Here is a 12,243-nt window from a genome sequence, read left to right on the forward strand (position 1 = left end):
ATCGGTTTCTCCTTTCAGACATGCTCCATGCTGTTGTTGAGTCATTTGCTTCTGCCAGGGCTTCCAATAGTTTGGGACTCAAAGTGATTGAAGACAAAATGGAGAAGTAAGTATATAGACAACATACCAGCTGTCAATCAATCATACTTCTTCAGTAAATTTTAAGCAATTTAGGGAACAAATCAGAGATGCATGTTTTCTATTTTTTTTAACGGATTATGGTTTCCCAGATTTGATATAAAAATTAAAACAAATGATTGTTTCATTATAAAACGAGCAAAAATATTTTAGAGGGTGATACCCCTGTAACCTATTTACTGATCCCTCAGGTTCACTAAAAAGATTGTGCCCGAGCAAGCACTTACATACTCGCTTCGCTCTCACCTTTTCAGAGTTATTTTTCAACAGCTACATGTACTTAAATACCTGCTTAAAATAAATAAAGCCTTATATTATTTGGTTCACCTCAAGTTCGGTAGTGACATCAATGCTTTTTCACAGTTGCACTGCAAGCGTGCCAACAAACCGCCCGTGTACGCTCTGTGTGATTAACTTTACGTGTGCAATTAGAAACTGACCATTAAAATAATGCACCTACATCACTACCGAATATGAGGCAAATCGATGTATAGATGGTGAAAGTGGTTCAAAAATAACATCAATGTGTTTAAGTGTACATAAGAGATGTAGTCTGAATTCTGAATTTTTAACCCCACCCCAATGTAAGTAGTTTCATCTATAGGGCCTCATTGATCATTTGGTCCCCCATGTCATCATCATCATCATCATCATCCTAAGCCATCGTCAACCTACTGGAGCCTCTCCAAGGAGACGCCACTCTGATTTATCCCACATCTTTCTCATCCAGGTCACAGTAAGAAATGTTGTAATTTCATGCCTCCTTTCCGTCTTCCTGGATGCCTAGTACCATTTCTAGGTATCCATTCTGTAACCAGTTTGGTCCATCATCCATCTGATGTTCTAGCTAGGGGACTATTATAGCACTAGATCATGTAACTAGCTTCATTTATAGGGTCTCATTTATCATTTAGTTCATCCCCTTAGTACTGCCTAATTTTAGTTGGTTGGTTTAGTCGAATAGTTTTGTGCACCTCAAGTTTGATAGTGACGTCAAAACTTTTTTGCTTTTATAATCCGCAAGCTTTCAAATAAATCGCCCTTGTACGTGTGCATCTTCACTCTGCGCGATTAACTTTATCCGCCCGATTCGATACCGCGATCAGTGAAATACACATCAACGTCACTACCCATCTGGATAAGCAAGTAAGCCTGCACTGTATAACTTGTTCATAATACTTGAGTAGAATTAGTCAATATTGAGTGCAGGATCCTCTCCTTAAATACAAGTTGTGGTTGTAATTTATTTACTGACTAAAGTCATGCATGACTTGTTGGTATCTCTCTCTTTCTCTCTCTCTTTCTCTCTAAAACAACTAGAATAGTATACATTGATTAAAGATAATGGCCTTTTGCTAATGTGCATTCAATGGAAGCCAATCTTCCTAACTAATAAACCACTTTGGGTTAATAATAAACCACTTTGGGTTACTTGAAGTTTGCCTTGAACTATGTCCACAGAGTATTTAGGAATCCATGCTTGTTGTCTTTGAACATTAATATAGCATCCGTGCTTGTTTTCTTTGAACATTTATTAAGCAAAAGTGTAACTTTATCTTAATACTTGAGTGAGATTGTAAGAAGCAAGTGTTGGATGTTACTATGCTACTTTCTGTCCAATTAACCTAGAGACTCGGTTTTATTATTTGAAAAATTATATGGGTTTAAAAAAGTCATGAAAAAAAATGTTCTAGTGGACCTTGGAAACATTTTGAAAATGTTTTTCTACATGTTGTTAACTTTATTTAATTTTGACTACATTTCAACAACATGTCAAGACCAGATCATTTTTCCTTATGATTTAAACTTTTGAAAGGAAAGTGAATTTCAAATTTATGGGTGATCGAGAGCTATATAGGCCTGACTGGTACTGATTCATGATTGGAACCAGAGAGAGTTGGGTTAAATTAGAGTCCGAAGTTTTCCGTTTTACGGAAAACGGAAAAAAAATCACGGAATCGGAGGTACAGCACAGAAAATGACATTTTTGTATGATGTGACAAAATTGTTAAAAGATAAGAGAAATATATGTTAAAAACAATCGTGAGTTGTGTGTGTCAATTTTTATGATAAAAATATTGTTTAATAATACCGAAATAAAGGTATATTACCAAGGCATGAACCCCCTATCCATCCAAACATCGTAACAGTCGGCCTATTATCGTGAGAATATTCCAATCAGAGCATATTGATCGCGATATTGAACACTTTATTGTGACATTAATATCATTCATAATCATTGTTTATACATTTTAAGCTTTATTCATAAAACATGGATTTACAAATTTTACAACACAGATTACAACACGGAAAATGGATTTTAGAAAACGGTAAACTTCGGACTCTAGGTTAAATGCTCAATGTATTTTGTTTTATTTTTAATACACAAGATATATATTAGTCACATATTAAATGCCATTCTGCTTACAAGTCCTTTTTAAGAAAGAGAGACAACAAAATTTAATTATCTACCGATGTACCATATTGATCGAAATATTCCTTATTTGACTAAATGGTACCCAACATTTCGCGGTTTATTTTCAAAATTTGTTGTGAAGTTGCTCATACTTTTAAAGACATATGTATATTTAAATAAATAATAAAAACGGGTCTCTAAGATAATTGGACAGACAGTAACAGTAACATTATCTATTCAATACTGTTCACAGAAAACGTCGGAAGCCACCAGAGGAGCTCATCAAGCTTACATCACAAAAGCGTCTGACAATGTGGTTGCAGGATAAGTTTGTTCCAGAACTTGTCATCAAGAAGCACAGTGAACCTCCATCAAATCCAGCCCGTACCAGGATACTCAACAATAGACCAGGGGTCAAAGGTCACCAAGCTGTCGGCCGTTACTTCAAGAACATGGGAAACAAAATGTCCAATCTCAATCCTCTGAATAAAGTCCGACTCAAGCAGAAGATACTGAATGGTCCCATGGTCATATTCAAGAAAGATTCTGAGAGTAGGGAAGCACATGATAGTGACTTTGAAGTTGACAAAGATGATGAAGATAGCGATGATATTGTGTCATCGTCGTCGTCATCTTCAGCCACCTCCTTTGATGCATTAAGCATTGAAGATTGCTTGGATATAATTGGGGGAAATGTTGCTGGAGATCCCGAGTTATTCATTAACATCCCTAACATTGGTAAAGATGAAGAGGTGATGTTGAACTCTTGCGGAACTCTTGCAACAAGTCTGAAAAGAAACAATAGGATCTTATCCCGCAGACATATAAGCAAGCGTTCCAGGTCGAGAAGTGGGCCATATGAAGATGCAAATGCAGAAGATTTAATGGGTCAATTTGGAGGTGAAGTAAGTCCCATGTTGTTGAGTAGTGCACCGGAGGAATCTTCGGCAGAAGAGCGGAAGGATGGTGAGGAAAATGGTGCCGATGACGTCTTTGATGAATCAGTGCAATCCAAAGAAGAAAATAAAAGCCAAAAAGATGAAAACATTCCAGCCAGTGAACCGCTCCCTGATATTTTGCCAAAATCCGAAGCAGTACGCTCTGATGATGAAGATCAGGAACGAACACCAAATGACAATGAGGAGAAGGTCACTTCTAGTACAACTGTGTCAAATGACAAAGAACAAAATGCAAATGTTGAACATGACATCACACAAGATGGCCACCCTAGCAACCCGGGTGGCATAGACACTTGTAAAAATGGGGTAGAAGGTAACAGGGTAGGTGAAGAAAATACAGGAGATGAGGTAGTAAGTAGTGATCAAACAACTCGCATCAAACCAGTAGGTACTTCAACACCAGTGCATAATCAGCAGAGAAGGAGAAGGTCCAAGCATGCACGACCAGAACTCCATGTGTCTGTGCCAAATGATGATGGAGAAGATATGGAAATAACTGAGAATCCACTGCCCGAATTCCTTAACAATGAATTTCAACTTTGCGATCTAGCACCATCTCCACGATCCCCTATTTCAAAGTCCCCACAGAAATCCCATAGCGAAAACTCTCTCGCAGACTACCTCAGAAACGAAGGTTTGAAGCGGGATGACTCGACAGGGAGCGACCAGTTCAGCCAGTCAAGCCAGGATTCGGGCGGAGTCAAGAGATTTAAGAATCCATTTAGAAATGTGAATTTTAATCTGAATGTGAATTTCAACAGAGGTGGGAATCTGAGAGCAAGTCTTTTGAAAGCTAAGCAACAGCTGGAAACAGAGATGAGAAAGTCTCAGACCAGGTTTATACAAGTGTAATGGTAACGGTATTGACCCTCTGCACAGGTCCGCCATCATGCTACCAAAGCGAGGTTCTCAATGCAAGAGCATGCACAAAAGTGCATTGTGTTCTTTCCTGCTTTTACTTCTTTGCATGCATTTACGCAACACGCTTGAATATGTTTATCAAGCCTATGTGCTAATTATAGCATGCATATGAAAGGTGTACTCTCTATTCCATAAAAATACAACACTCATTTTTTTTTTTGATTAAAAAATATTATCCTGCAGTGAAACATAGCTCAATCCTAATCCTTTAGTTAGATCTAACTGGCGATAAAAGTCAAATTTTAATATTTGGTCAATTTCTGCCAAATAATTTTGTATGCTGTGACAAACAAGCCCAATGACTTGTTCAAAGAATTATTTCAAGTTATGCATTCCCAATTATCAAAAAAATATTACATTTATGACCCAACTCTTGGCCTATGCTTATATTTTATTTTGAATGCTACTTGATTTGTGCCAAGTCATAGAATTTTGTAACTGCAATTCTAAGAAAAGTTGTAAGAAAACATGCAAAATTGCATGTTTTTGGCTCATTTTCCCACAAATTGCAAAAATAGTAAACTTTACTTTTATTACCAGTTGGAACTACCTAAAGGATAAGGATGTAACTATGTTTCATTTGGCATAACAAAGAAATAATTTTTATAATTCCTAAAAATTTGTGCTGTATTTTTCTGGAATCAGGTACACACATACAGTACACACTTGACAAGTAGATCCTCATATTGAGATGACCGTGCAAAGGGTTCTGTTGTGGAATTGTTACGTCTGTGATATTAATAAATTAATTGGGAATGAAATCATTGTTAGCAATGATACCTTCCCCAAATCAGGGAAAGCTATCTGAAATAACACTTGCCTAAAACTGCTGCAACTAGTCTAGCTTCAATTAGCAGATTCTGTACAATTTAAAGACAAATTTAATACAAATATATGATAGCTATATATGCTAGAGCAGATGAATTTGTGGTTTATACCGTTGTAGGGTGTTATTATCAAATAGTACAGATAGGTAAGATTGGTAGTGTTGAATCAAGGAAATATTCAATATTTGTGACATAGTGACAGTGTAGTGCTGTGGTATGCCATAATAACATGCTCTAATAGTAGAGATGTTTTAAGATAATTAAGCACTATATTTGAGTAGAGCACTATATTGTAGGCTTTGGAATAGTAAAGCTGAATTTACACTCTTTTGACCAATGAAGTAGTCAAGCGCTTCAGCATGGAAAGCCGAGGTTACCTCAATGGTCAAAAATCAACCGTGTATCACTCTTAATGACGTAGGGAGTATTCAGCTTAAGAGTCTGTTGTTGAAATGGTCATTCAGTGCAGAAACACTATTGATGGAACTACAAAATTTGGGTTATTCCTTCATGTAATTTTACACGAAATTAGGGTTAAGGTTAGGGTTAGTGTAGGGTTAGGGTTATGATTAGGGTTATGAGTAGGGTTAGGGTTAGGATTAGCTTACACGAAATAAGTACATGAAGGATCGACCAAAATTTTCAGTTGTAGAGTTTGCAAAAACTTGGAAACTCAAGAATAGATATGTGATTATATTTCTGATATAGCATGGTATTACTCACTGAGGTTAGTAAAGGGACAACAGGTTAATAAAACACATCGACTCTTGAGATGATGAAGAGAGAAGTGAAATAGTATTCAGTCAAATTTAAAATTGAATAAAGCTAAAGATGGATTGCTTGATACAAATTTTACCATTTTATTAAAGAAAAATACGAACCTGTGATGAGATGTAAGTTTAAATGAGAAATCTACATAAAAGGTTGCTATTTTTAACAAACCTAATATTTTATTGATATTTAATACTAAGATTTTATTGTAAATATAAACAAAGCATGATATGCTAGCTATTCATATTTGTTCATGAAACTTGAAACAAAATGTGTATCATGTGCAACTTCAAAAATCATTTGGTTTTATTGTCATGCCATCTTTTGGGGAGAAAATATGCCAATATTTTGCTTAGAGCTTTTATTTGGTCATGGGTCGAAGTGAGGAGGATAAATGATTTTTGTGCTTGGTTTTGTTGCTTTAGGAACAAACTTAAATCCCAGTGATTGTACATGACCTTTCACCTCCTGCTTTGTCTAATCATTTTTTATATGAATTGTCCAATTTTGTTTTTATTCAAATTATATTGTTTCTAGTACACTTCAAAATACATGAAACTTTGTTGTCAAATTGATTCTCAAATTTTTTACACCAATTTGGGGAAATAATTCCATTCTCAGGCAAGATCAGTCAGACATCTAAATCTAAATGACATAGCTTCACGTCTGATTGGTCAATTGAAGACATTCAAATTATGATAACCTTTATGTGTCCCAAGTGTCTGTGAATTGGATAATCTTGCCTGTAAATTTTCTGATATTTCAGTACTTATTTTGTAAATATGGTACTGTATATTATTACAATTTACAACTCCAGCAAGTTTGAACTTGACCTTTTTAAAAATGCAATGAACTGTGACCATGCATCAGTGTGTTAGCTAGAATTTAGGTTTACCCAATGTTTGAATAAATTTGTCTCCCCTAATGTGACCTTTAAAACATTAACAAGACTATATCAGCAGCATAATATAATCAAAGACAGAATTAAAAAGACTAGTTTGCGTCTGATGTCATGATCAATCAAACTCCTCACAACCCTTGGTTAGTAGCGCAAAAAAAGGAAGGTTGATTCATCTGGTGCTGATTGGAGAAAAGGAATCACAGAAAATGACAAAAAATTGCGGTGCTTTTACAAGGCAAAAAGCAACTTTTCTTTGCATTTTTGACATGGTGTCTTCAGGAAAGAAAGTTTCCTATTACTGAGATCTAACTTTTGAGATGGTTTGTATATTTGAAGGTGCCAAATTAATCATAAGGCATGCAGTTATACCGCTGCATTCAGAAACTCATTCATCATGATACTCGTAAACAAACCGTGCACAAGTTTGATTGACGGATGATGTCAAACGCAAACTAGTCTTTTTAATTTTGTCTTTGATTATAAGGGTATAGTGTGTTCAAAAAATGTATTGCTATGGCCTTGTCCAAGTAACGTGTGGCTAGTCACAATTCCCTGTCCAAGTAACGTGTGGCTAGTCACAATTGTTTGCTGCCATAGCATATTCAGTAAATAGATCAAATCTTGTTCTTAAAAATTTCTCAACATAAGTGTCATTGACCATGAACACAACACATCTTTAAAGCATCATTTTTCAGGATTTTCCGTAACACGGCTTATCAGAAATGTACATACAATTTTTTACAGCTACGTGTATTTTAAATAGGAGATTTTCTGATAATGGGGAAAATTACTTTTACCTACTCTAATTTTGAAATTTACGCAATTGGGATTTTTCAACTCAACATAAAACTTGTGCTTTCGATAACAATTTTAATCAAGTGTTTCACAATTCTCTTTGAAAAAGTTATACTTTTACTTAATTAATGAAACTGTACAAAATAGGAAAAAAGAAACAATTTTTGACGTCAAATGTAAAAAAAAATATAGCATATCCAACATTCACAATTATATCTTGCATTATATCTTGTCTTTTTAATTCAAATGATCTTCCTGTATGTTACCCATAATGCACTGCTCTGTACTATATTTTAAACCACAAAAATGTGTACTTAATGACAAACAGGATATTTGTAAGTGTACAAATGACTTTTAACCATAACATTCTCAAAATGTATTTGTAAAGAAATAAAGGAATTCTATTTTGAAGGAACTATTGTATATTAACATTGTATTAACCCATTGTAATCTGATATCCCTAGTAGTTTTTACCCAAACATAACTTTTATCCATGTTTGCAAGTAAAACATAACAAATATGCAGTAACGAAGTGACTTTGTTTTTTGAATTTTAACATAGTAAAAATGTTTTTTCTTAACATGGTAGAATGTTTTTTTCGAGTGTGGTTTATGGATTTTTAGGAATATCATATTTTGTGAGAATGAAATGAATAGAAGGGAATATTTACTACCAGAAGTTTAACAATTGTACAAGAATTTTCAGTAAAATGATCTGGGTTTACTCGGTGTAACTTTGGGGCCTCAAATTCAAACCCGCCAACCATAGGTTTTCTGTGCAGTCATTCAAAATAAGCCCTATTTGGCTGTTTTGGGCAAACAACAGCTCCTCACCCTTGATTTGGGTAAATTTATTTTCAATCGATATGATCAAGTTACATTTTACAGTAAATTAACATTTATGTGTTATATAATTGGCAGAATTGAGATATTAATCTTTCATATTTTTAAGTAACTTTTTATATAAAATTCTCCTTATTCTATTCTAAAAGCTTTGTTTGGTGTTTTAAAATGAAGGAATTTTAATCAAAGGCTCAAAAATCAAGAATAGAACAATCTGTGCGTTCTGGCTGCTTATTGTGGAAGACTGAGTTCATAGAGACATTTCAAGAGGGTCCTTTCCTTTAAAAAACATGATATATGTTTTAAGTTCTTTAATAAGATATCAATTTGTCTAAAGTGAAATTTATTAAACACAATTTTGTTTGATTATTTTGCTGTAAGTTTCAGGAAATCATGTGTGAGAGTATCAAAGATAACCATGTGCCAAACTGTAAAACTTCCAGTATGCAGCATATATCCGGTCAAAGGCAATATCCTCATAAATATCCAGTATCAATGATACTATTCAATCACAATTGGATCCACTGATTTATATTATACTGCTTCCTTGTGTGACTTTGGTTTCTCAGATGCACAGATGATCATGCATTAGAGGGTCAATTTCCCGTTTTACATGTTACATGTAAAAAGCTGAATGAAAGTGACTAGTAATGCAAAATCTATGTTGTGGTTACTGCATTCTTTGTGCAACTCGTAAGAGGACAAACTTGTAACATTGTAGATTGATTATGGAATGATGTGCACACATTTGGGCATAACACATAGTCAAAGCGTATTGCATTACCAGCTCAAGCTTATGTGAATTAAGTTAGGACTTACTTGACGCGCACAGTAGCAAAAAACAAATAGTTTTGCCTAGTATTACGTGTTGAACAAAAACATAATAATTTGGTCCGATGATCTGTGCTCTTGGAACTCTCAGCTTAGTGCCAAGATGCTGAGATTTACAGGGATGAAGTCAGCCATGTTGTGAAGGTATTTGAGGATATTGACTAGATCTGTGTTGTTGGCAATATCCTTATATTGGTCACAGTAAACCAAATAGGTATCACTTGTTAATGCTAGTGTCAACCCATTCACAGACCCATATAAGGATATTGCTGTTATTTTAGTCTTCATTGAATGAAATTCAGTTTTATATTATTTTGCTATCATTTTATGAGATGTATTATTCAATTTGAAAGCTATTCCTCTGAAGTTTTTAAACTAGCATATTATGCACCAAAGCCTAGTCAATCCAGGCTTGATTACCATGTATAGATCATATGTATACATACTGTATAGATAATTTATATGTGAATAGAAAATATGCTGAAAATATACATATAAAGAAGCCAGTGCTGTAAGTAAAATTGGTACCAAAATACTATTTTATTAGAGTATATTGATGTCCTCTGATGCGGGATATACTATGTAACCAAGTGTTGATACTATAATGCTGGTTGTTATTTTTGTACTTGATGATTTTGTATTTATACCTCAGCCTTTTGCTTATATTGAAACAGGCCAGCTTCACAAAGACCAAATGGGCTATTCTAGTTGAAATCCATACACCCCCTGTGGAAGACATTGCCTTAATCACCCACATGGGGAGTGTGTATTTCAAATGGGGTTACCAAAATGGGTGACTCCATTTGAAATCTATACTCGGGTGACTCCATTTGAAATCTATACTCCCTGTGTGGGATATTAAGGTCATGTCTTCCATAGGGGGTATGTGGATTTCAACTGGAATAGCCCCATGCATAATTGCATATCCATATTGTGCCAATCTGGCATAAGTTTCCCATTGCTTGGTACCATGTGTTCAATGTGGATACCTGTGATAGGTTGGCACTTGATATGCTTTTGTAAGTTTTTGTGAAAACTGACCATGGTGAATGGTCAAGTGATTTTCCACAAACAGGACTTCAAGCGGCACATCCTACTCACAAGATTGTTACATGGCCCTGCACTTCTATTACTTCTCTCTCTAAATCATTCAGAGGATTCGAACCAAACACCAAGAGATAGGGTTTTGGCCTGTTCAATTTTTGTGGTACATTATATGAACATGATCTGCAATGTACTGCAGCATAGTAAGAGATTATGCAGTGAAATACTTCAATTGATGCTGCTATGCTGGTGTGTTATTCAATATCTTGTCTTGAATTGGTAGTGATATACTGATAGTAATGTACAGTGCCAGGGATGGGGTAATAAATCACATGCATTTAAGTCATAGCAAGAAGATAACTTGTGCATTTACTGCCGCATAATTTGAAATGGGATGTCAAGCCAACTGAAGCAAACCCAAGCATACATGCATGTTTGACTTCAGATGGGGTGTATCAACTGTTTTATAACAGGTTGAAATTTTGTCCACCACAGCAGAGGTTGTTGTGCTGAAGTGCTAGCATTGAGATGCTGTAATGTATATGATACAGTGGGAAAATCTTATGACTATTCACCAAGCTCTATTTTATGTTTAGTCTTCTAAATCAATTTAGTAAATGATGTGAACAGGTACTGTAATTTTCAGAGTATAAGCTACATGTTCAAAATATTTTTCATCTTCCAGTATGTCATATGATATTTGCATTTAAAGTGACAACTCCACTCAGCCAGTTCATTACAGAGAGACTGACTTACTCCAGAGGAGGCTTAACATACATTCCTACAATGCACTATGATTGGGAAATTTGATCAATATAACCTAATCTTAAAGGCAAAGTCCCCATTACCACACACACAAAATGGTAATTTTAAAATGGCAGCAAACAGGCTAATAGTTGAGACTTATCAAATTAAATTGGATTTTCTTATAGAAAACATTCTTACTGTCCCACTGCATCAATTTTATTTGTAAGTCTCAATGTTTTAAATGTTAAATAAAAGGATGAAAACACCAGATATTTGCACACAATCCCAATGCAAGGTATGGTCAACTGTGCCACATGTGTACAAAAGCCAGACATACCAAGGTCAGAAACCCCATTGGGTTATGGGAATGTCTTTATACATCCTCTGGACTTACTCCTGTTACTTTGATGGCAGACAGAACAGAATTTACATGGAAAATAGATTGTAACATAATTTGTGCATATATTCTGAAAATCGTAGTTGTTAAAAAGCATGTGCTTTCAAAGGTATGGACTGATCGTGCTTTCTAGATCACACACAAAACAGTATTATATAGTGTGCTTTGGCTGTGAAGTGCCCAGAGAGTTGACGTGTAGATTTGATAGGATGGACAGTAATTACAATGTGCTTGTGTATTTCAAGATGAGACAAACAGTTGAGTTTCCTTCCCACTGTTTTAATGCTATACACATGTTACAACTCCTATAAAAACTGATGATCTATTTTGCGGCTCCTTCTTTCATTTGCTCAAATGACTGGAAAAATGACTTCTCAAAAATTGATAATAAATGCAAAATCCTTCAACATATGTGCGTACTATCGAGCGTTTTTGAAAACATGAAATTGTACCAAAGTCTGGCGCTTTACCAACTGAGCTAATGGGGTTGAGACACATATTTGCAAGTTTACTTATTTGTATATAACTATGTGTATCGATGATTTGCTCAAAACCCTTTACACTTTTGTGGATGGGGCTCTTCATGTTTGCATGTTTTAAAAGTGCTTGATAGCAAGCATATTTGTGACATGATCAAGGGGAATGAGTCGGATG

At 35.0% G+C, this 12,243-nt stretch overlaps 1 protein-coding gene across 1 annotated transcript in view; it reads left to right on the top strand.

Annotated features, from left to right (window-relative positions):
• The window catches only part of LOC140148623 (phosphatidylinositide phosphatase SAC2-like), an 87,043-nt gene extending 79,595 nt beyond the window's left edge, over positions 1-7,448 (top strand). The window contains exons 17-18 of the mRNA XM_072170640.1: positions 19-106; positions 2,808-7,448. Of these exons, the coding sequence (XP_072026741.1) occupies positions 19-106; positions 2,808-4,365 (1,646 nt within the window). The 3' untranslated portion in view covers positions 4,366-7,448. The remainder of the gene's footprint in view (positions 1-18; positions 107-2,807) is intronic.
• The last annotated feature ends 4,795 nt before the right edge of the window (positions 7,449-12,243 follow it).

The sequence above is a fragment of the Amphiura filiformis genome, chromosome 3, assembly GCF_039555335.1.
Source record: "Amphiura filiformis chromosome 3, Afil_fr2py, whole genome shotgun sequence".
NCBI lineage: Eukaryota > Metazoa > Echinodermata > Ophiuroidea > Amphilepidida > Amphiuridae > Amphiura > Amphiura filiformis.